The sequence below is a fragment of the Gekko japonicus genome, unplaced genomic scaffold, assembly GCF_001447785.1.
Source record: "Gekko japonicus isolate JY-2015 unplaced genomic scaffold, Gekko_japonicus_V1.1 scaffold615, whole genome shotgun sequence".
Taxonomy (NCBI): Eukaryota; Metazoa; Chordata; class Lepidosauria; order Squamata; family Gekkonidae; genus Gekko; species Gekko japonicus.
This window is the reverse complement of record NW_015161969.1, coordinates 704,858-728,667: the sequence shown is the minus strand read 5'-3', so window position 1 is coordinate 728,667 and position 23,810 is coordinate 704,858. Positions and strand designations below refer to the sequence as shown.

At 40.8% G+C, this 23,810-nt stretch overlaps 1 protein-coding gene across 1 annotated transcript in view; it reads right to left on the bottom strand.

The window, feature by feature from the left end:
- The window catches only part of LOC107126133 (dystrophin-like), a 402,970-nt gene that overhangs the window by 189,680 nt on the left and 189,480 nt on the right, over positions 1 to 23,810 (bottom strand). Inside the window, exons 25-29 of the mRNA XM_015429648.1 lie at positions 19,608 to 19,718; positions 17,892 to 18,065; positions 17,641 to 17,796; positions 13,391 to 13,561; positions 3,165 to 3,344 (exon numbers count right to left, since the gene is read on the bottom strand). Coding sequence (XP_015285134.1) covers positions 3,165 to 3,344; positions 13,391 to 13,561; positions 17,641 to 17,796; positions 17,892 to 18,065; positions 19,608 to 19,718 — 792 coding nt within the window. The remainder of the gene's footprint in view (positions 1 to 3,164; positions 3,345 to 13,390; positions 13,562 to 17,640; positions 17,797 to 17,891; positions 18,066 to 19,607; positions 19,719 to 23,810) is intronic.

Here is a 23,810-nt window from a genome sequence, read left to right as displayed (position 1 = left end):
AACAGCCCACCAGGGGTGGGCCAACGAACACTCCCTTGCACTTCCTCCATGTTATCCTCCTGCTTCATTTGCTGCATTGTGAACGGGAATACTGCAACCAAGCCATTCCGGGTCTGTTCCGGGTCTTCTTTGACACGACTCCCTAGCGCCTCAAACTGCCAGTCTGAACGCAGCCAAAATCTGTTTTCACTCCCACTACCAGGTTAAGAGAACATGCTTGTAACATGCAACCCAGATTCTCTATCCCTTAAGAGACTATTCTGCATATTAAGAACTGCTTCTCTTGCTCCAAATATAAATTGATGTAGACAGAAGCCTTGAACTCTTTCTTATTAAAGTAATTCAGAATCAGATTGCCTTCTCTTTACACAAGTGTTCTCCAGCATGGTGCCGAAGGAACCATGATGCCTGTTGATGTTGTTATTAATTTGATTTATATACTGCCCTCCTCCCAATGGGGCTCAGGGTGGTTAACAACAATTTATAAATACAATTCTAATACAGAGGGAGGGAGATATTAAAATTTAAAACAATAAACCAGTAGTAATAAAAAGTGATCAGATGGTGTTAGACATTATGTTGGGGTTTTTAAAAAACATTTTTATTGCTTTTATTCTCTACACACTACAGGGAATAAGGGTGAGAGATCTTCTAAACTAAAATACAGAGTTATAAAGGATCAAATAACGGTCTATACATCAATTTCCTGGTGTTTCCCTAATATCTGGGGTTTTTTTTAAAAAATGGAGATTAGCTACTAATATTACTAGTTCAAACAAATACAAGCATAGTTAGTCATAGTGGTTGCATCATAGTATTTCGATAAAAAGTAAAAAAGAAGTTATATATTTAGAGTTAAGCTATGTATTCACTTTCTGTCCTGGCTCTGACAACCCAGGCCTCTCTCTTGGGCCCCCACACAACCCCCACCTGACAACTTCCCAACTTACCATGGCTGCCGACCTCAGTGAGCGGTCGCGGAGCCCCGGCCCGGCCCACAGGGTGGCTGGCGGGAAGAAGGAGGAGGACAGGGGCCGCAGGCGACCTGCCACAGCAGAGCCCCTTCTTCACAGGGCGCATCCCCAGGCACGAGGCACCAAGAGACACCGCCGCCGAGGCCCATGGGACCTCCACACCCCAGCATAGACGGCCTCCATGCCTCCTGCCTCGGGCAGGGTCGATATGCCCCCATGCCTGGCAGAGCGTTGACGCTATTATAGAGAGGCGGAGCCACCGGTGATGGACAACCAGGTGGCCAATAGGAACGAAGATTGGGGTGGAGGGGAGGATAAGAGGGGGGAACAGAAGGGAGGCCAGGGAAGAAAGAGAGCAGGAGTCGAGCAAGGAGACAGCCGAGCTGAGAGTCGCAGGTAGAGGCAGCACAGCAGACGTCTCCAGAGGCTCTCGAGGGTGCAGGCTTGCCTTAGGTGACGGAACCAGGCAGCCAACCCTATTCTGAGGCCTCCTGTTCCCCTGTAAAGGGGAACACCAACCCCTGGGATGGCGACTGGAGGCAAAGACGCCTCCCTCGAACAGGCAGAAGCGCCACACTTTCTTTCCTCTACGTTTGTTTTTATTAAAGGTTAGCTTAATTTTAAGAAGCTTAGGAGCGGTGTCAGACATTATGTGTTCTCCCTTGGGAGGAGATGGGGAGGCCAGGCTTGATAGTAAACCATTGCTTTCCTCAATCTGGCAGAACATCTCTGTCTTACAGGCTTTGTGGAACCATTTTAAGTCCCGAAGAGCATGGATGTCATTCGGCAGAGAGTTCCAACAGGCCGGCAAAAAAAAGCCCTGACTCTGGTTGAGGACAGTCGGATATTCTTCAGGTCAGGGATCATCAGGAGGTTCTTATCTCCAGAGCATAGTGCTCTTCAGGGGGTACACTGGGAAAGGTGGTCCCTTAGATACGCTGGTCCAAGATCAATATGCTAGTACTTCCCTTAGCACCCACCAAGCTTTTCAGATAGTGAGCAGGGCCATTGTACAGCAAGGCTTGTTATTGACTGCCCACATTCAAATGAAAGGATTTTCCACTGAAGAATCACCTTCCCTTGGCTTGCCTGGGCAAGCCAGCCCTTGGACAGGCCCGGGAATGCACAAGGAGGCATTAGATGCCTCCCCAGATCCTTCCAGGGTCCCCCTGGCCCGCCTGGCTTGGAGTTGCCAGGGGGGTTGCTCTCCAGGCATTCCCTCTGCAGAGGTTTTGGCTGTAGTGGACGTGGCCAACTCTGAAGCCAGCTGGAACTCCATTCCTGTGCGTTCCTGCCCAAAAATAGCCCTGCCTATATGATTTAGGACCATATACCTGAAGGGATTACCTACACTGTTATGAACCTACCCGGCCACTGCAGTCATCTTCAGAGGACCCGCTTCAGGTGCCCCCACCTTCTGAAATCAGGGTAGCAACCTAGGAGAGGGCCTTCTCAGTAGTTGAACCAAAACTCTGGAACTCTCTCTCCAGAGAGCTTTGCTTGTCTCCTTCTGTAGCGTCTTCTGCTGGCAGGTGAAGACCTTTTCATTTTGCTTGGTGATCCCTTCTTCCACCCCAGTGTCTCCCCAGTGCCTGCTATAGATTCCTATAATATGTCTATTCACTTTTTAATATGTTCTGTATATTAAGAAGTACAGCAAATTATAACAGTGTGAGTCTCCAGCACACTAGCATTCTCTCTGTCTTATTCAAAAGGAACTCAATGAAATTGCTGACCAGTCGGGTTAGACCAGATAAAAGGAAGTACTTCTTCACCCAAACAGTGATTAACACATGGAATTCACTGCCACAGGAGGTGGTGGAAGCTACAAGAATGGACGGCTTCAAGAGGCAATTATATAAACATATGGAGTAGAGGTCCATCATTGGTATTAGCCACAAGGTATAGACAGTAACTCTCAGTCTGGGGAAAGTGATGCACTGTATTCTTGGTGCTTGGGGTGAGGGGCAACAGTGGGAGGGCTTCTAGTGTCCTGGCCCCACTGGTGGACCTCCTGATGGCACCTGGTATTTTTGGCCACTATGTGACAGTGTTGGACTGGATGGGCCATTGGCCTGATCAAACATTGGCTTCTTTTATGTTCTTATGTTCTTAAATTTGGTCATGATATTCCAGGGTATTTCATCACTCAGGGAAGTGCACAGCAAAAAAATAATAATGATTTCTTACCAGCAACAAGTTAAACCATTCCTCAGCTCGCGAAGTAACTGCTATCCAGTTGCTGCTCAGAAGACTGAGTTTATCATTCACTAAGCTCTCCTTCCCTTTAAGCACAGTCTTCAGTCCCTCTCCTAAATCAGTAATGTTCTTCAGTTGAAGCTGACGTTTCTCTATCTCCTTCTGTGTTGCCTATGGAAAGCATATGTAGGATGATTAATAAAGGATCTTGGAAGAATAAGACATCATAGCATTGTTATAGATAGACTGGAAAAAACCAATCCTTTTCAACATGTAACTGCATGAGAAACTGTAAGAGAAATTTACATTGACCCTTTAAAGAAAGTAACTTATTAGTGGGATTTATATATCATTAAATCTAATCAAGGGACTAAGGACTGACCAAAATTGCTTTGTTTAATTATCTTTTCTTACAGTTCTTAGATTAAAAAAAAACTTTAAAAGTAATATCTGAATATGTTAGGCCTCTCCCCAGAGTTTCTCTTAAAAATGGCAGCCTTGGATCAAGCAAAGGCCCTGGTCAAGCAAAGGATACTGGACACTGAACGGCAGGGAGACATCAACAGAGTTTCAAATTTCCTGATGTCAAAGAACACTTGATATGTTGTAACTTTGGCAGCTTATTTTTGCTGTTAGAGATACCGTCCCAGCGTAAGGCTTACTCTATGGCTACATGGAATATACTCCCCTCTGCAGTAGTGGAGAGCCACTATAGAAAGATCCCAAAAGCAGAGAGGCTTTTCCCATGTGGTGCAGGGAAGGTTGAGACAAATAAGCATATTTTGCTTCACTGCTGTTACTACCAGGAAATTCGCACAAATATTATTGTACCCTTGCTTGGTAGGGTTCCTTCCTGCTCTGAATCTGGTGAGTCTTCCTCCATGGGGGGCATAAGAGCTGAGGCTTTCCAGGGCTGTTTTGGCCTCCACCCCAGCTGTCCCCTATGGCTTTGCTTTACAGAAACCAAGGCTTAGAAGGCTCAGCAATATTGTTGCGGTTGCCTAGCAACCTCCAAAATTGCTAGTGAAAGCTCCGCAAGTGTTCTTTTCTTAAAGCTACAATTTTAAGAAATTTTAATCCAATTCTTTTTAAGATTCCAGCTTTTTTTAAAAAAAAAAAAGACTTGGGATTTCCTTCAGGTTTTTAGAGACATTTCCCTTACCTTTCTCTAACTCTGTTTTGCAGATTTATTGATCCACATTCTGATGCTTTGTTTGGAATTAAATATATTATATGACAAAATCACACTTTAAGCAGAGGGACTGTAATGTGCAAGGGCTACAAAAACCTTTCCCATTCTGTAGCTTTTCTGCCTAAAATAAGCCTTTCCTCAATCATTTTCTCATTGTCAGGGAGTGACTGAGAGAGAAGGTGAAAGAGTTAGTGCAGCTTCCCAGTGCAGCCTTTTTTTAAAATCAAAAAGTATCAGAAACAAAACTTCATGTGGTTTCATATAAGGCTGCATGTAAGGTTTAGTTTAAGCCTGTAAACTGAAATCTAGAATGCCGATGGTTCAAATTTCACAGCAGTGATAGACACAATGCAAGGACCTTTCCACAGTTAATGTCTAATCATGTTAATTGCTCCTAAATAAGCACTATTACTTAAGAACATAAAAATTGCTAGGCAGGATCAAACCGAGTGCAACATTTTTAGAAGATGCTCAGCAAATACCAGACATGAGGAAGTAACCTGAAAACTGGTCTACTTCTGGACTATGTTCTAACTTCTGCATATACCAACCTTCAGAAAAAAGGTACTTTTTCAGTCTCCATTCATCATCTGTACAGATATTTGGAGATAATGATACTTTTTTTTAAAAAAATTAACTTTCGACTTGCTATACCGCCCTAACCCTGAAGGGTCTCTGGGCGGTTTACATATAGTGTGTTCTAAGAACACTTGATCCTAACTTGGGCCACATGGAATTGGGGCGGGGCTGCCTACCGGCACCTGGGTGGTGGGTCGTATCGTTGCTCTGGCTCAGCTTCTTTTCAGGAAGTCTCTGGTGCTTCTGGACGACTGTTGGAGGGGCCGCGCAGGCGCACGGCCCATATCCGCTTAGGCGCACGGCCCATGTCCGCTTTCTGGCTTCGGCTCTGTCCGTTAGGCTCCGCCGCGCCTGCGTTACATGTCATCGTGCGCCCCCGGTCTCCGCCATCGCCATTGTCTGCTGTGCGATGTTCTGCTGGTCACCAGGGATCACTGCATTGTGCATCGCCATCCGCCTCCACCGCCCATGCTTCGTTGCCGCCGATGTTTCGTGTGCCATCTATGCCACCACCACACACCTCGTCGGAGGAGGGTGCCCCCTACCCATCTAAGGGTAGGTACCCATTTGTCTACTCGCTGAGTTGTTAATTGCTTTCGAGCCGCTGGGTGGGCGGGAGCTGGGACTAGGGTCGGGAGCTCACTCTGACCGCGGTGGTTCTCGAACAGCCACAATGGCTGTTCATAGTTGTTACAGCAGGCATTTTACCGTCTGCGCCACCGCTCCCTGTACTGACATACTCTAGAGTGTTGCTATAGAATGCCTAAGATCATGTGATCCCTTGAAATATGTAATATAAATGACAAGAATAATGAACACTATTACTCTTCCCCTTTAAGAAAGACTGATGTGGAGATGTATAATGCAACATTTTAATTTAATTAATTAATATTTTGCCTTTCCTTGTGGTTCAAGGTGGCTTACAATATTAGCTTAAACCTTCCCCAGCTGAACCACAAAATAAAACAGCAAACCCCAGATCTCTACCCCCTCTCCCCTTAAAAATGTCTGGATCTAAGGTAAAGATTTCTCTTGCTCGAAAGCTAGGCAAATCCAATTCTAGGGGGCCGTGCTTATCTCCATTTCCAAGCCGAAGAGCCAGTGCTGTCCAAAGATGTTTCTGTGGTCATGTGGCTAGCATGACTAAATGCTGAGATGCACGGAACACTGTTACCTTCCCACTGAAGCAGTACCTATTTATCTACTTGCAATTTCTTGTTTTCGAACTGCTAAGTTAGCAGGAGCTGGGGCCAGATATGGGAGCTCACTCCCTCACGTGGCACTAGGGTCTCAAACTGCCAAAGTACAGACCTTCCGCTCTGCAGCTCAGTGTCTTAACCTGTGAGCCACTAGGACCCTTGCATTTGGATCTACCTGAGCTGAAAATATACCCAAAAATACTTTGTCTGTATTTCCTGGATATATTTTGGCTTCCTGCAAACCAGGGGGAAAAAATCCTGAGAAATAAACAAAGCATAATGCTATCAGGGCCCAGGTAGGGGGCTGTAGGAGGAAATAAACATATTTTAGTGGGAAACAGCAGAAAATCTAAAAACAATATTGTCTATTGATGTCAGTTCAAAAATCTGTTGTGTTGGTTTATGTTTCGCTTTGCCCCCCCCCCAGTTGGAATAAAGAGACAGACACCAATATGGATTTAACAAGGGCCACTTTATTAATTATTTAATAACAACAAATACTAGCAAGGGGTTATCAGAAATGTACTGAGGAATATGACAGGTGTCAAACTCCTGACCACCTTCATTTCCTTCTGGGCGATGCACCTGCTCTGATCTCAAGCCACCGAAGGTAGCTTTCGATCAGCAGTGTGGCATGTTCAAGAGAACCTCCGCAGGGCCTGCAAGACGGAGCTCTTCTGCCAGGCCTTTGAGTAGGAGCCACCGCCCCTACTATACCACCATCGCCTTGTTTTGGACGAAGCCCTGAGGAACATCTTAATATTGAGCCGTGGGAAGTACCACTCGGAACTTCGGACCTACGATCTGCCATCTCTGGAATTACGCAAGTTATTGAGCACCATGTTTTAATTTAGGATGTTTTAAAGTTGTATTATGTGTTTTTAAATCATTATGTATATCATGTTTTTATTATGGCAAGGTTTTGCCTTGCCTCTGTAAGCCGCCCTGAGCCTATCGGGGAGGGCGGGGTATAAATGTGGAAAATAAATAAATAAATAAATAGGCAACCAGTCAGACCTGCACTAAAATAGGGTGGAAGGGTGCGCCGAGCTCTACCAACTGACTGTAAGGCAGGGGGCAGGAGCCAAGCCTAGACAGGCTGGCTCTGCCCCCTGTTGGTTCCTTACTCTTCATGCCTCTCATGGAGGCAAAGCAGCCCACCACCACCAGCGCAGGCTCGGCGGGGTTTGGGGCTCACAAATTCTTTTGTATGTATTAACTGAACAAGATATGTTGTGCCGAACACTGGAACTGACATAACTCCCTGGCTTCTTTAGAGTGAGTTGATTCAGAGATTCATTTTTAAAAACAGTTTATATACTGGTTTTCCACAAATGCTCAAAGCAAAAGCATTTTATAGTACCTTCACACTGATGCAATATTAAAATGTAAGATAAATAAATAAAAAGAAATAAAATGATATCATAGGAAGCTGTAGATTATTTTCCATGAAGCTGTCTTGTGTGCTGTTCAGCAACTAACAATGCAATCATCTAAATTCACTGAAGTCAATAGGCATAACAGGATGTAACTCTTCTTGAGATGCACTGTAATGGGACAGCGAGACAAATGACTGCCACAGGAGGTAGAGCCAACCACACACACAGAGACAGTCCAAGTGCTGAGGAAAACAGGGGTAATTTAAAAATATACTGGGAAAGAAGGATGAGACAGAGAATAAAATTATTGTTGTGGTGGCAGCAGCTGCTGAAACAACATCATTTTAATTTGCACAGCCAATCAGTTCTGCAATGGCCAATTCAAAGTGACTCCACACACTTTCTGGGATGCTGGGCAAGGTGTTGGCTGATGCCATGGCACTCATGGGTACCACACTGGGGACCCCTGATGTAAAAATAAATTTTTATCCACAGTAACTTACAAAAAAAATCTCCAAGCAATGGGGGTGGGGTGGTGAAGGGATTGGATGTCTCATTTATATAATACAGCATCATCATATTTCAAATTAAGCAATTTTTGTGCATTTCGCAAGCACACTAAAAACCTGACTAAAACAATGCTTAAGATAAAATTGTATCAATCATTACAGTTCCTTTCAAAATTCACAATTAAGACATAACAAAGATAACCCATAACTTCACATTACTGTCAAAAATTCCTAAACTAAATAACTCACTGTGACTGCTTAAATGATGGTGACTATATTCCTCAATTTTCACAAGTACAGTGATTATACTAATTGTAGATTCTTACTAAATCTATATCACTTTATGATTAAAGCCATTTATTTATCTTAGGCACACTTATTATTTTTGAGCTGCCAAGTATGTAGCCCATTGATAAGAAATATATTGCAAACTTGCGCTATGAACATAACTCAGTATATTCCAACAGGTTTTTACATTAGTATTATATCCTGATAACTAAAATATAACAATAATGTATTTCCAGTTCAAGTATGATTGCAGTAGTAAATGACACAGAGGTTTTCAGGAGAGTGCCATCTGGCATTCTGAACCTGAGAGCAGGCCAATAATATAAACAGGAATATGAGCTCAAGAGCTTAGAACAAATTGTTTAATGTCAACCAGTTGTTCCCTAGCCCATTAACACAGTGTGAACATGCTCTTTCAAAGTGGCCCCAAGAGAGAATGGATTTGGCAGGGAAAGGAGGTGACAGCCAGAGCACTGGTGGGGAATGCGCAGGCACATGTCAGGTAGCTAAAGAAGGCATAATCTCTAGCTAGGAGCATATACATCCTTTCCAGAGACTGGTTGGGATTCCTTATAAGTACAAGACAGCTGACTTCCATGATCCCCCCTCCTTATTAAATTTCCAAATATGAAGTATTGTCAGCTATATGCTACAACCTGGTCCATGTCACAGGTCACATTGCTGCTTTTTAGATTCATTTTAGTTCCATGCAGAATTTTTCTAAGTTCTCTGAGGACCACAAGTGACTGCCCTCTCTTTTTGAGTAAGAGTTCGAGAACCTCTAATTTAGCATATTAAACTGAATGTAGTAAACATTTTTATATTCAACTGGAAATCAGAATTTTCTTGTTAAAATTTCCCTGCTATGATCACTACAACATGAGCTTCACTCATAGAACAGTGGTGATTGGACTGTATTTTGGTAGGCTAGCAAGCATATTACAGTTGATTAGTACATTTCTCATGTGTGTGAAATTTTAATAAAATCTTTCCCTTTGATTTTTTTAGAGGAAAGAGTTACCTTTTTGTAATAAGAAACTAGGAACAGAGAAATGAAACTCTACTTCATACTCATTCTAATAAGCAAATCTCATATATTAATTATATGGCTCTGTACACAGTCAGTATGCAATGTGATGTATCTGGATCCAATCATTAATTATAGGTTTGTCTAGTTAAGTTACAACTGTGGTGTATGGGGTGATACAAACCACATACTTTTACATCACCTAATTGTTCCATTCCCACACTCAGCGGCAAAAGGAATTGAAATGGGATACCAACAAAAGGCATCCCTGGCATGATGATGTCATACCAAACTGACATCCTCACACTGGGGACGTCATGTGGCAACACTCTGGTATTTGGGGCAAAACCCTATTGTAACCAGAGTGTTGCCACGCAATGTCCCTGGCATGATGACGTCACTTCATCACGCAAGGGACATCACATACAATGATGTTGCCCTGCCCCCCACTCCCTGGAAGCTCCCTCCCACCCCCCACCAGCAGAAGAAAAGGAACTGGCAACCCTAGGTTACTATGAGGCCACATCCACTTCCCTCCCACCGAGGCAAGATTTTCCCCAGACCAGGGATCTCTGTACTCTTCAGAGCCAACTCCCTTTTTGACTGGATAGGGAATTTTCCTCTCTCTAGATTTATCCCCTTTCCTTGGCTCAAATACAAGTCTTTGCCCACTTCCCGAAGCCAGTTTGGTGTACTGGTTAAGTGTGCAAACTCTAATCTGGGAGAACTGGGTTTGATTCCCCACTCCTCCACTTGCAGCTGCTGGATGACCTTGGGCAAGCCATAGTTCTGTCAGAGCTGTTCTCTCAAGGACAGTTCTGGAAAGAGCTCTCTCAGCCCCACCTACCTCACAGGGTGTCTGTTGTGGGGAGGGGAAGGGAAAGGAGTTTGTAAGCCACTCTGAGACTCTGACTGAAGGGCGGAGTATAAATCCAATCTCCTCCTCCTCCTTCTTCCTTGCCAACTTTCCCCCCATTTCTCCTGTCTGTGTTAAACTGCTCTCAGCTAAGGGTGAATGTTGAAACTTTCAGTACTTGACTTTTCTCTGCAAGGATTGAAATCAGACTGTTAGTACTCAAGTCAGTCAATGCAAAAATCAGACTGAATCCCTCCTCAGCATGCAGTTCTCTCAAGACCTTCTCTGCTTAGCTGATGCTAACCAATTTGATTGCTTGGAGCAGCCTGTCACTCAAGGCTCTCTGGCTCTGTAAAGAATTAACCCTTCATAGTTCTATATCTGTTTATACAACACTTCTAAAGGCTTACAAATACTGTTCACTGTGTTTTCTCTAAAGTGTATATTTGAGCTTACAGAAAGTAGAAAAAGAATGCCTCCTCTACTCCATAGCTTAAAAATAAAAATGCAAAAATCATTAAAGTTTAGCTTTCATTTCTTTGGAATGACAACAGTGTAGTGTAAATTTAAGAATCTCTGAAGGATTAAGAAAGAAAGATCCATAAAGAAGACATGAGTGGGGGAAAGCCTGACTCCTCCTATATTACATTGCACCCCATGAGTATTCTCTTCTCCAAACAATCTTGCATAACCCATATAATAAAGTTGTTGTCCTTGTAAAACTGTGAGAGGAATCTTAAGTATGCCTTTAAAGATACACAATAGAGCAAGATAAAGGACCTACACATTATTTTATCAGCAATACAAATTATTTATTAATTGATTGTATGGCAAGCAATACAAATTATGTTTACAGAATCATCTTCTTTAACAAGTGCGTTTTATATTCTTAATACTCTTAGTGCATTCCTAAGCCAAGTTACACCTTTCTAAGCCCACTGACTTCCATGGACCTAGAAAGGTATAAAGCTGCTCAGAATTGTACTGCCAATCTTGTACTTTTCAAACTGTGGCACTAGACTCAATGTTTTTTGTTCGAGTGAGACGTGCAGGGTTTCCCTGTAACCTTTGTGATATGGCCACCAGAGAATTCAGTGTGTTTAACTAGACTCAATGCTTAACACACAGCTACCACTAAAAACAACAGCCCCATGTTTAGGGTTGCCAGCTCTGGGTTAGGAAATACTTGGAGATTTTGGGGGTGGAGCCTGAGGAGGGTAGGGTTTGGGGAGGAGAGGAACTTCGGTGGAGTATGATGCCCTACAATCCATCTTCCAAAGAGGCCCTTTTCTCCAGGTGAACTGATCTCTATTGCCTGGAGATCAGTTGTAATCCCAGGAGATTTCCAGTTACTACCGTACCTGGAGGTTAGTAACAAAAGGAGTTCACGGGAAGAGTTGATAAGAAAAAACAAAATACAACCATGAAGTGTATAACGAAAACTATTGCTTGTTTATATTTTTTTTCATTTTTTTCATTAAAGCTATATGCATGAATAACTCAAAAGGTTACACTATTTCTTTGGCTAAGAGTTTAAACAAGAATTATCTTCCAAACTTGAGAAAGCATGAATTGCCAACATATCCTTGGTTATTAAGCCCACTTTAAGGATTTGCTTGTTGAGTTGTGTGTCACTCATGCTAGGACATGTTTTGTGGTGTCTTCTTCCTGTTAGTCTTGTGAAAATTTAGGATTGGATTGCTTCCCAGAAGCTTCCTCTGACTAAATGGTCATGGCTGCGGAGTTGGGACGGCTTCCGATTTCTCAAAAGATAGGAATGCCACCCTGCTAGCTGGAGGTTGGCAGCCCTACCCATGTTGAATTTTCTGCACTTAACATTTAGGCATATTTATCTGTTCCATAATGTCATGCCATGCATTTTGTTGCCTCTGCTCCACAGCTTGGGCTGCTGCTGGCAGAAGAAGGAGATAATAGTGTTGTTGATCATTTGTTTCAGGTGACTTCCTTTCTAGGGGTCAAGAAGAAGGAGAGAATCTCCTCCATTACGTGTGTGCTTGTTTTGTCTGGAGTCACCATAGAAATGTAGCTCTTAGTGTTATGCTGATTTGTAGTAATCCCGTGAACCCTTTTCCCTTAGAATAAAGTATTTTTAAAAGCAAAGAACTCTCTTCTTTCCAATAGAGCAAGATCCATCAAATAGTCTGAGTATTAAACAATTTTTGACTATTTTACAACAAATAGTGGGGGACCTCAGTGACTGTGATCTTCTTTGAGGAGGGTTGTGTTCTCTGTTCCTTTTATTAAAGTAAGTGCAAACAGTGAAGAAAAGGGCACCTTCCTTTTCACTATGGTTGATTATGCTGATGTGTAAATTCAGCTTTAGATATCTATATCAGTAATAAAAAGTAGTTCATTTTTCTAGGGATAGTTCTCTGTGACAGGAAGTGTAAAAAAGTTAGCAACACTTCGGTGGCTGGCTTTATAAACATTTATGTAGTAAAATCTAAAAGATTAATTGGCAAAACATGATAAATCATGGGGCAGTTATTAGATGATACTACATTATAATCTCTACTGGATTGTATTAATACTGGCAATGTATTTTTTAATATTGTATGCCAATAAAAGATATTTGTCATTATATTAAGTTTTCAAATTAAGTCTGAGAGGGGAAAAATGGAAACCTGTGAAGAGAAAACTAACCAACTTCTACATGAACAAAGTTCGTCCAGTGGCACCTTTAAGACCAACAAAGTTTTATTCAAGGTATGAACTTTCATGTGCATGCACACTTCCTCAGATACATTTTGTGCATGCACATAATAGCTCATACGTTGAATAAACATTCTATTGCTCCAGACCAACATGGCTGCCCACCTGTATCCAACTTCTAAATTGAAACTATAAAAAGGTACCTAGCATTTTGCTGTTGTTGTCTTGACTTTTTGGGGCCCCCCTAAAATTGTGATGTAGCACCTGAATCCCACCCTGCTGTAGAATTTAAGTTAAATTTAATAAATTCTAGATTAAATTTTTTCTTGTCAAAACATATTTCTTAGTATACTACAAAATGAAAACATTATTCAGAATAAAATATGTTAATAAAACTTTAAATAGTGTAAACTATAGGATGTTTACAGCTTTGTGGGGAAAATGTTTTTGTGATGACAAGATAACTCCAGGAAAACATATGCGAGTTTACAAGGGAGGAAAATATATATTATTACCTTGCTCCAGGCAACTTCAGCATCTAAATTGATAGGCATGCCTTCTACTGCTGATCTCTTTGTCAGTTCCGAATCTGTCACTGCCAGCCATTCTGTCAGAGTATTCATTTCCTTCCTCAGCTTCCGAGATAATTTCAAACATTTCTCTAGTTCTTGCTTTTTTTCTGTCACCTGCAGTGGAAGAAAATAAAAGATTTTGATAACCTAAACTTCAAAATGTTTCACCAGCAAAAGTGTTACTCTGTCACATCCCTTTCCTTGCTATCACACTGACTATAATTTTTGTAATGCCCATTACTTGCCAAACAACTCCACTATCAACTCCTCATGAATGTACTGGCCACCTGTTTTCTTTTTTGAAAGTACAGCTGCCAGATTGACTGCACCCTTTTCTAGTTACCTCAACAAGATGTCAAGATCCAACGTTGGAATATTTGGCCTATTTGATAAGTGTTCAATGCCATATCTTATTAAATATTAGGATCTATATTTTGACAGTTTCATAGTCATTTATTGTTCAACCAGATACTGAATGGCATAGATTAATTACATATTTGAATTTTCAAAGTTAGCTTAAAGGAAAGAAGCAGAATGAAACTAGACTTAACCTCTGACTATGCGTATTTAATTATGCTTCAATCACATTTCACTGTCACCTTACTGTTCTGAATTCTCAGTGGTAGCATTAAAAACAACAGCAAAAAAAAAAAGGCTCAACACCATTGGGCAAAACCTGCATGTGGCAGGTAATTGAGCAAGGAAAGTGTGGAAAGATATTGAGGCTGGTCAATGACTTTTCTCTTGAGGGCTTGGTGACTGGCCTTAACACCCTGTCACAATATACGAACACTGGTCTGGTATCAGAAACAAATTTGGGTTAAGGGAATTAATGGGTATGGTGAAAACTGCATAGTTTCCTTAATTATAATGCGTACCAAAAGTAGCTCAGTAACTGGTACAGGTTAACAACCCCAGAACAGAAGGAATCAACGTATCATTTGCTGTCTTGCATGATTTTTCCTCCCAGGAATAACAGAGCCTGGGGCATTTCAGTTTCTGCAAGCAAAATGGCTGGCTGCTTATGCCCCTAACCTCTTCATGACAGGCTCTGGAATTTAGAAGCTGAGCAAATATGGCGCATTGTTTTCATTCAATTCTGAGAGTAGCCCTTATCTCTCTATCAATCAAGGTCATAGAGGAACAGTCAAATAAAAAAAAAAATCATGAATATACAATGAATTTGACCAACCTGGGCCCCGGTCACACGGGCCGGATATCGCGGGGGGGGAGGCGTGGCTAATTGCCCCGGCGCAGTTTGATCTGCGATTACGCGATCAGATGAGCCAGCGGCACACCACGGGTCCTTCCCTCGGCACCGGCGGGTAAACAAGGGTGGCGATCACATGTGCGATCACACCAGCAATGGCTAGGCGCCACTGCCATGACAAACGGGGTCATTTTTTTTAAAGCCAAAATGGCATTTTCACTTTCCTCTTTGTGCGCATGCGCCGTTGGGTGCTTGTGCGCATCTTGTGGAGACTTGGGGGGAAAAAACCCTGTTTGCGAAGGGACATGGGTGGGCGCCGGATGCCACCACCGGAAACACGATCAGACGCCAGCCCTTGCCCCGCGGTTTCCGGAAACTAGTACCTCGGAAGTACTAGTTTTTAACTCCGCATCTTCAGCGGGAAGCCTCGGGAGCTCAACGCTTCACAGATGTTGCGGTGTGATTGCACCCAGAAAATCCGCCTATCTTCCGCCTCTGTAGCATAGCTGATGCTCCGTGTGACCGCAGCCCTGGTTGCTATTTAAATTAATTGTATGGTTGTCATCTGAATTTGCCTTCAATTAAATTTCAAATTGCATTGTATCTCAATGAAACAAAGGCTATGCAGAAACTGTTCAAAAGGAATGAGTGTGAAATGATGTCTGCTGTCCTTCAGCAATTTGAAGCAGATACTGGAAATTTGGCACAGCATTCTGGTATGATACTGGAATTTATTGCAGATGTTTCCTCAAATTCCTGAGAATTATTATTTGTACTTATTCATTTTGTGTTTTTAGAAACCTGTTTATGAAAGCTCATATAATTAGAAAGAGCAGGGCTAGAAGACCTGCTTAAATAGGCAGAAAAAAGACCCACTGATTTCAGTGTGGTGCTACTTATTCCCAGTTAAATGTGAACAGAACTGTAGTTTTAATGTTCAAAGACAAGAGAAAACAGTTATTTTGAAAAGTAATGCTGTAAAAACAATAATAAGCACCACCCCTTTTTGTTCATTTCCAGTCAACAAACAGGTAAATCTCTGCTGTATCAATTAGCAACAATGCTAAGACATATTAAGAAAGGATTATAATTTTGATACTGTTTTAACAATATATTGCATTACAACTCAGTTGATTCCTCCATAATTTTTCATACATGCAACAGAATGCTTTCCATGAAAACTTTTACAGGTCAATCGTAAACAAAATTTTGTTGTTCAGTCGCACAGTCGAGTCCGACTCTTCGCACCCATTGGACCAGATCACGCCAGGCCTTCCTGTCTTCCGCCGTCCTCTGAAGTTTGCTCAACTTCATGTTCCTTGCATCTATGACACTGTCTAACCATCTCATCCTTTGCCGTCCCCGTCTTCTTTGACCTTCAATCTTTCCCAGCATCAGGGTCTTCTCCAGTGAGTGCTCCCTTCTCATTTGGTGGCCAAAGTATTTGAGCTTCAGTTTCATTATATGGCCTTCCAGGGAACAGTCAGGGTTGATTTCTTTTAGGATTGACTGATTTGATTTTCGTGCAGTCCAAGGGACTCTCAAGAGTCTTCTCCAGCACCATAGTTCACTCCTTTAAACCAATTTACTTCAATGGATTTGGAATGCTATAACTCCGTTTAGGATTACGTTGTTAATCTGCTGAAATTCACTGTTTCCACATTTTTAAGAAGAGCCAGATCTACTACCCCTCTGTACACTACTGCTTCTTAGCTCCTTTGATTCTTTGATGAATCATAAAATTCTAATCATAAAATGACTGTCCTTTTTTATATTTCATTTTAAGTTGTTGAGAACATACACAATTATGTGCTCAAGAGATATTTCATTGAATTTTCAGAAAGAATAATAATAGCAGATGCAATTTTAATTTTATATTTTATTGCAAGGCCACTATTTAAACTAGAAAAGTATTAAAATAATTCCATGGCTATATGGATTCATGGACTAAAGTTATATATCTCACTCTAATTTTTACTTTAAACATTGTAAAAGAAAATCAGGAAATACTGCCATCTTAAGGTCTTTCTTTTTCACACAGTTACTGTGCTTGTCATCTCCAAAACAGCCAATATTTGCAAAAACTGTGTTACACAATGCTCCATGTTTCTTGTGTTTGCATTTTTTAGGAAAAAGTAATTGTGGGCAGATTGCCTTAGCAAGGTTGATTTGCAGGCTGGTGGGGAGAGACTCTTTAACCCTCTGTCCTTCCAAGTTAATTTTCAAGTTGGAATCACCTGCTCAAAAAAAGTTTTCACCCAGAGGCGAAGAGAATCAGAAGTTTCTGGGTTTGGATCACACATTTGTACTGTCTCTCTTTACCCTCCCATTAAAAATGAACAATAGATGACAGACACCAAAGTCTAGCTACTATTTTTTCTGAAGGAATGCAATATGTTTCATAGAAGATTCAAACTTATAGGAAAAAGAATAGTTTATATTTTTTAATATTTAATTGGGCTGCTCTTAGTTGTCACCTAATGTAATAGATATTCTTTCTAGGAACGTGCGTTCAGCCAAGCTGAATATATATCCAAAAAATACCTTATGGCTATTCTTCAGATATATCTGGGTTTCCAGGTGGCATCTGAGATTTTCCAGGATACCAGTAAATACGTCCCAACAAATTTTGGAAATATTCGGGATTAACTGGGAGTATCAGGAGCCAGCGTTTGAAGACTCCCAGGACTACTTTTTATTTTTGTTTTCTCTCTTCTGAAAGATTCCCAATAAGAAATAATGGACTAAAAATATTGGAATCCCCAAAATCCAGTATCGAGAAACCTGGAACACCAATATTTTTCAGCTCCCAATACCCCAATCTAAAAAAAATGCAATTTTTTTAGATGCACATCTTTCGTTATTTCCCTTTAAGACAGTAAACATAAACAGGGCTACTTTAAGATAAGAAGAAACATCTTTCACTTTGTAAAATAGACATGGCATCAGCAATTAATTTTGCACTGAAACTGGAGCAACATACCTTGGCACCCAGATCATTGTACTGCAATTTCAAAGCTGTAAGTCTTTCATCTAGTTCCTTTGGGTTCTCAGTTTGCTGCTTCTGAACAATCTGACGGCCAGTTTTTATCACTGTTTCCACTTCAGATTTCACTTCACTAAGAGTCTTATACAATTTCTAGGCAAAGCAGAAAAACAGAAAGCATTCAAGCAGAAGACAGACTAGTCTGAGAGGTCATATTACGTGTAATGTAGCATACTGCCAATACTGACCATACAATGATCCAGCTGTGACTGCACTGCTTCCTGCTCAACACTTCTCAGTTCCAACTTTGGCACTTGCAATTTTACATCATCTAAAATTCTTTTACATTCCTGTAAGCGCTGCTCAAAATTGGCTGGCTTCTGGAACAAGCGAAACTTTATGGAGACATCTTGTAGTTTTTTCTGAAAAGACAATATGACACGATTGGATACAAAGTATGCACAGTGAGCCACCTTCTGCTTCACTGTATTTACTAATAAATGCAAGTGCCAGCATGGTTTTCTAAAACCTTTTAAAAGGTACATAGGACAATAATGTTTCTAAATATTTAAGAAGGTCTTGAATGTGTCCTTTACTATCGTTTTGAGACTATGCACAAGGCTATAGCGACTGACATAGGATCTCTTACCTGACCTTTTAAACAAAAGTAATTGGGCCCAAAGGTTGATACAAAAAGGTCAGTCTGGAAATCAAATTGCCTGATGGTAAGCCATTGTACAATGCAGAAGCTATGGCCTTCTTTAGATTGATAGGAGCTCCCATGCAAATGTAATTGACAGCAGTAAGCAATTTCATGTAAACTATCTAATAGGTAGGAATGTGATTCTGGTATGAATGAATTTCCTTACAGTAAATACTCTGCAAGTATATTATAAATAGGTTCACTACTTGCATGAATTTCTTCCACAGGAAAAAAAAATCTAAAACAGCTTAATGTCCTAAAACATAATGAGTTGGATCCCAGGCTTCCATAGAACTGGGAACAGCAGATTCTGAAGATTTAAAAGATAATTATAGTTGGGTGTTATCAGCATCTTGATGACACCCAGGTGCAAAGCTATGGGCAGTCTCTCCAAGTAGATGTGATGACCCCCACTGAGCTGGCTCTGGATTCCAACTCAGAAGCCTCAGAGGATGAGCCTGAAGAACCAGAAACAAGGCCTGGGGGAGAGCAGGGAACTCCAGGAAACCCCTACATGGTAGATTCCCCTGACCCATCTGTTCCAGAGGCAGCCCCTGAGAAGCCTGCAGATGGAGCTCCTCTATCAGAACTTCCCTTGAGGATCCTGCAGTTGCAGCTTCTCTACCAGAACTTCCCTCTGTTCCCCAAAGTCCTAGGGCAACTAAGCAGCAACCAAGGATATGGGCCATGAGTCCATTAGGACCCACCTCCATTATTGTCTCAGTGGCAAATAATAACCAAATGGGCTCTAGGGTAGATGGGGGAGTTGGTCTCCTTATCTCTGTCCCCCCCATCCCAGAAGTGCCTATAACACACTTATTTCAAGGACTTTGTAGAAACCACACTCAGATAAAGAGCTGTTAACAACCAGAACAAGAGAAATCCAAATTATGATAAGACAGATCTTCAGTAGCAAGGATGGTGATAGGCAAATATCCAGTTTGCACTAAGTGGCCTTCACAATTCCTATAATCCTGTTGAAATCTATCAGAGTAACCAAACTGAACCCATATAGACTTGACTAGAAACTAGATCTTACTTTTTGGAACAACTGACTCACAAGCCATAGAAAAAAATGCTTTTTAGATTTCCTTCAGTTACAAAATTAGTTCACTATGTGACATGGGAAAGGTGGTTGTTGCTCAAGAAAAAAAAACAAGTTTAAAGAGCCTTCTCACTGAACTGGTCATGGGGAGGGGACTTTGAAGTAAAGAAGAATAGTTGTTTTACTTGTTAACAACTATTAGTTGAATTTACAAACCTGAGCAGTATCAATTTGGGAGAATATTTTTTTGGCAGCATCTTTACCCCGGTTCCGTTTTTTCATTTCATCCAAGCTAATCTCATGACTTGTCAACTCTGACTGAATTTTCTGCAGAAAAAAAGCGCAAATGTATTTGAAATCAAAGTGAATTATTTTCATAAGCAAATATATAAAATATTTTATATCTGATATCTGGAAACAACCATATATAATCACTGTGATGCTGTTGTGTTCCACTTTGCTTTACTATTTCATATTATTTAACAGTGGCTATTTGGACAGCAGACCAAGGTACAACTTTGTTCCAGTGACAATATACTTTGGGGATGTGAAAATGTAAATTACATTGTAGCCATTTGTTACAGTACTCCTTTTCTTGTTACAAAAAAAAGCAGGAAGAATACATTTCTCTCTCATAGCATATATATCACATGAAAAAATACTAAATGTGAAAAACATAGATTTGAAAGTTATTGCTAGACTTGTGTATGGCAGTTGGTTTATTTCTTGTTTTGTTATTAATTCCAAAAGGGACTATTTTGTTATTGGGTTGTTTCATATAGTTTTGTATCTTTATTTTGTTGTTGTTTTATTTCATGATTTTTTTTTTATTTCTCATTGGTTTCAGTGGAAGACCCCATTCCTCTTGGGTCTGTACCTTTATGGTTTTCCATTCAAACTGAACAAACCTCATCCACACCCATTCCCAAATTTCAAACAGATAAAATAAAGGGTGCTTCTTTTTGAGGTAGTGAAAGAGACACATATTTATTATTAAAACTTGTGGCAGAAATTATAGGAAAGAACCCAAATACACAGTAATACAGACAGCGGCATTCAGTAAAAGAATCTGAGAGTGCAGCTACTTAGCTTGAAGGACAGTACCAAGAGGAAGAAGCAGACTAACAAGGCAAGGGCCTTTTGGTGGCACAAAGCAGGAAAGGCATCTGGGTGGGCAGGCAGGATAACCTTGAGGTAGATTTGCTTGGAGACTGGATGAGGTTTGGAGAGCAGCAAGCAAGCAGGGAGCACAGAGTTCAAGCAGTAGGGTTGCCAGGTCCCCTTGTTGCTCCAGTGAGGGGATTTGGGGGACATTCTGGGATGGGTTGACATCACTCGAAAGTAATGTCATCACACCAGGTATGTTGCATGGGGACACGCTGGTTTAAAGGCAAAAGTCTATGGTAAAACCGGCTTAAAACCATAGCGTTTTGCCCTTAAACCAGAGTATATCTGCACAATATCCCCAGTGTGATGATGCCAATTCCGGGTGACATTATTATGTCATGGAAGTCACATGGGGATGTGGCTGTTTGGGGGTGGGGGACTGGCAAGCCTACACAGCAGGGTAGACATGGGGAGGAGAGTGGAAGGCCCATCCCTCCACAGGTCACAGGTGACGTTAACCACAATTAAGCAAAAAATGCAAGTTTTGGTTGTAGATGCAGAATGCATCCAAAAAATAGACTGGAGAAAAAAAGAATAGTCCAGAGGGCAGGGACACAAAATACAAAGTTAACCTTAAAGGCTCAACTGCTTGGATTCTCCGGAATAAGTTACAGTGAGATGTTAGTGCAGAAAGAGCCAATATCTCGCTTAGACTGAGTTCTGGGTTGCAGCGCCGTGAGTCAGATGGAGCCGGGACTTGTTCCCAGGCACTGCCGGCTTCTCGTTATCTTTAGAGGAGACTCGGGCTTCCAAGCTCTGCTGCACTCCCTGGAGGGTGGTGCAGTGCAAGGGATGTGATATGGGCCCCCCGCCTGTAGCGACAGGTGACTGGAAGCTCGTGGATTGTCTCCAGCAAGAAACGAAGAAGGGCACTCATGGCAGCCATGAGTGCCTAGCTGTCGCTTCCCACCAAGAAGGACTTAAAAGTTTGCACCTCATCCACAATATCAATGAAGCATATCACTGTGAGTACTTCTTAAAGCAACTTTACCTGAAATTCTACTATATAATGTCAGCCCTTTTATAGTTTAAAAAGACTAGGAGGGGTGAAGATCTTTTTTCCACACCCCCTACCTTTACCACGGCTAAGAAAAGGATCTAAAATTAATTGTATAAATAATCTACTGGGCGAAAAAAACGAGAGAGCACCCTGTCCAATTGATATCTTCAAGAATTACCTTTTCTACCACTCTGAACTTTAGTGAGAGCCTAATAAATCTTCTTGTCCTTTTTATGAAGACTTTGAAATAAATACTGAACTTTGGGATCTGTTATAATTTATTACTTTAATTATAAAGGCTTATATTTTAATAGATCTTATTCTGAACTTTTGATGTATTTAGTTCCCATAATAATGTATGTTTATCTCTATTGAAATTGTAAAACTCCACTTTCTTCTGACTATATTGCTTTGGAATGTAAACAACTGATAAGCCTTTCACCCTGTGTTAGCTTTGTCTAGACCATAACAGTTGCTGACATACACTCTCTAAAATTGTTCTCTGTAAAACTTGGCTTGGGAAAAAAATCTATAGAGACTCTTTGGTGTTAACACAATTTTTGAAAAATGATTTGTAATGATAAATTGCAAAAGACCCCAGAGGCATTTTTGTTAGTTACACCAGATTCTATGGACAATAAACCTACTCAGGTTTCCTTGAAAGACTTTTTGAATATAGTTCAAAATATACTCGCTGTAGTCATTAAAAAAGCAGTTGAAGAAGCCTTTCATTCAGTACAGACAGAAATCCAAGTATTGATGCAACAACTCAAAACTAAGAGGGAAACAGCCAGACAGCGTGGAAAGAGGAGGAAAAAAGACCTGCCTTGAAAACACAGAAGAAACCTAAAAGCAAGATGACTGGACTTATAAAATAGAATCTATGCCTACAAAGAGAAATACAACCTTTACAAAAATGTACCAGAGACTCTATAAAAGTTACTTCCGTACCATCTCTGAGACAACAACAACAACAACAACAACAACAACAGTTTATGGAATTACAAGCTACTACTAAGCGGGAACATAGATGGCTGTTCCCAGAAGACAATTTTTACACTTATAAAGGAGAAAGACACAGAATCAAGACTTTAAAACTTAAGAGGAGGAACCAGAAAATCAAGAAAAAGCTGATACCTATAAAAAGTTTGGAAAAGTATGAGGGAATTCCCTCCTTCTTAGGACTACATCATTTATATATTGAGGGAAACCCAGATGTTTTTGATGGAGTAAGATCCTAATATACTTGTATTTAGAATAGTCACACACTTTACAATATAATTCAAAACTTTAATAGCATGTTTAGGGAAAGTTTATTCTAGTAGAAAATAAGAGACTGTATATTCATATATTTGCAAACTCTATATAATCAATTTATGGTGGAAAAATGAGACAGATTTAACTACTGTATGAGGTACTGTAATAGAAAAAAGATCAATATGAACTACTGTATCCCCAATTATATGTTTGTTTTGAAAAATAAAAAATGTTATATGACAAAAAATATCTCTCTTAGACTAACAGACTATAAAGATGATGTTTACCACCTGATGGATTAAAAAACCTGTTAGAAAACATAAGCTATATCTGCTATGATTTAGCACAGTGACATCAGTTGTATAAGGGATGGATGAAACAAACCCTGAAATGATATAAATAACCCAACCACTGGATTTATTTTTGGAGTGGATGTAGAGGGTGTATAACAGGTCTGTTTTATAGTCCATAAACCTACGATAGAGACTATGTTGTTTTGTTAATCTTACAGCAGCTACCATTAGGCAATTGATAAGTAAATACAACAATGTAGGATATGATGAAGTAATCATACCGTTGGCAATCAAGTTTGGTACAAAAAGTAGATAATGATAAAAGTGAGAGAAAATAATCATGGCCTCACTAACACTTTAGAGTTCTTTGAGAAAGTAAACAAGCATGTAGACAAGGGTGTAGACACTGTATACTTGGACTTTCAAAAGGGTTTTGACAAGTTGTTTAAATGACAGGAAGCAAAGAGTAGGAGTAAATGGACAGTTCCCACAATGGAGGGAAGTAAGTAGTGGAATCTAGGGAAGTAGGGGTGAGTAGTGTAGTGGCCAAGTTTGCAGGCAACCCAAAGTTATTCAGGATGGTGAAAACCAAAGATGACTGTGAAGAACTCCAAGAGGATCTCTACAAATTGGGTGAGTGGGTAACAATGTGGCAAATGAAGGTCAGTGTTGGTAATGTAAGGTGCTACACACTGGAACAAC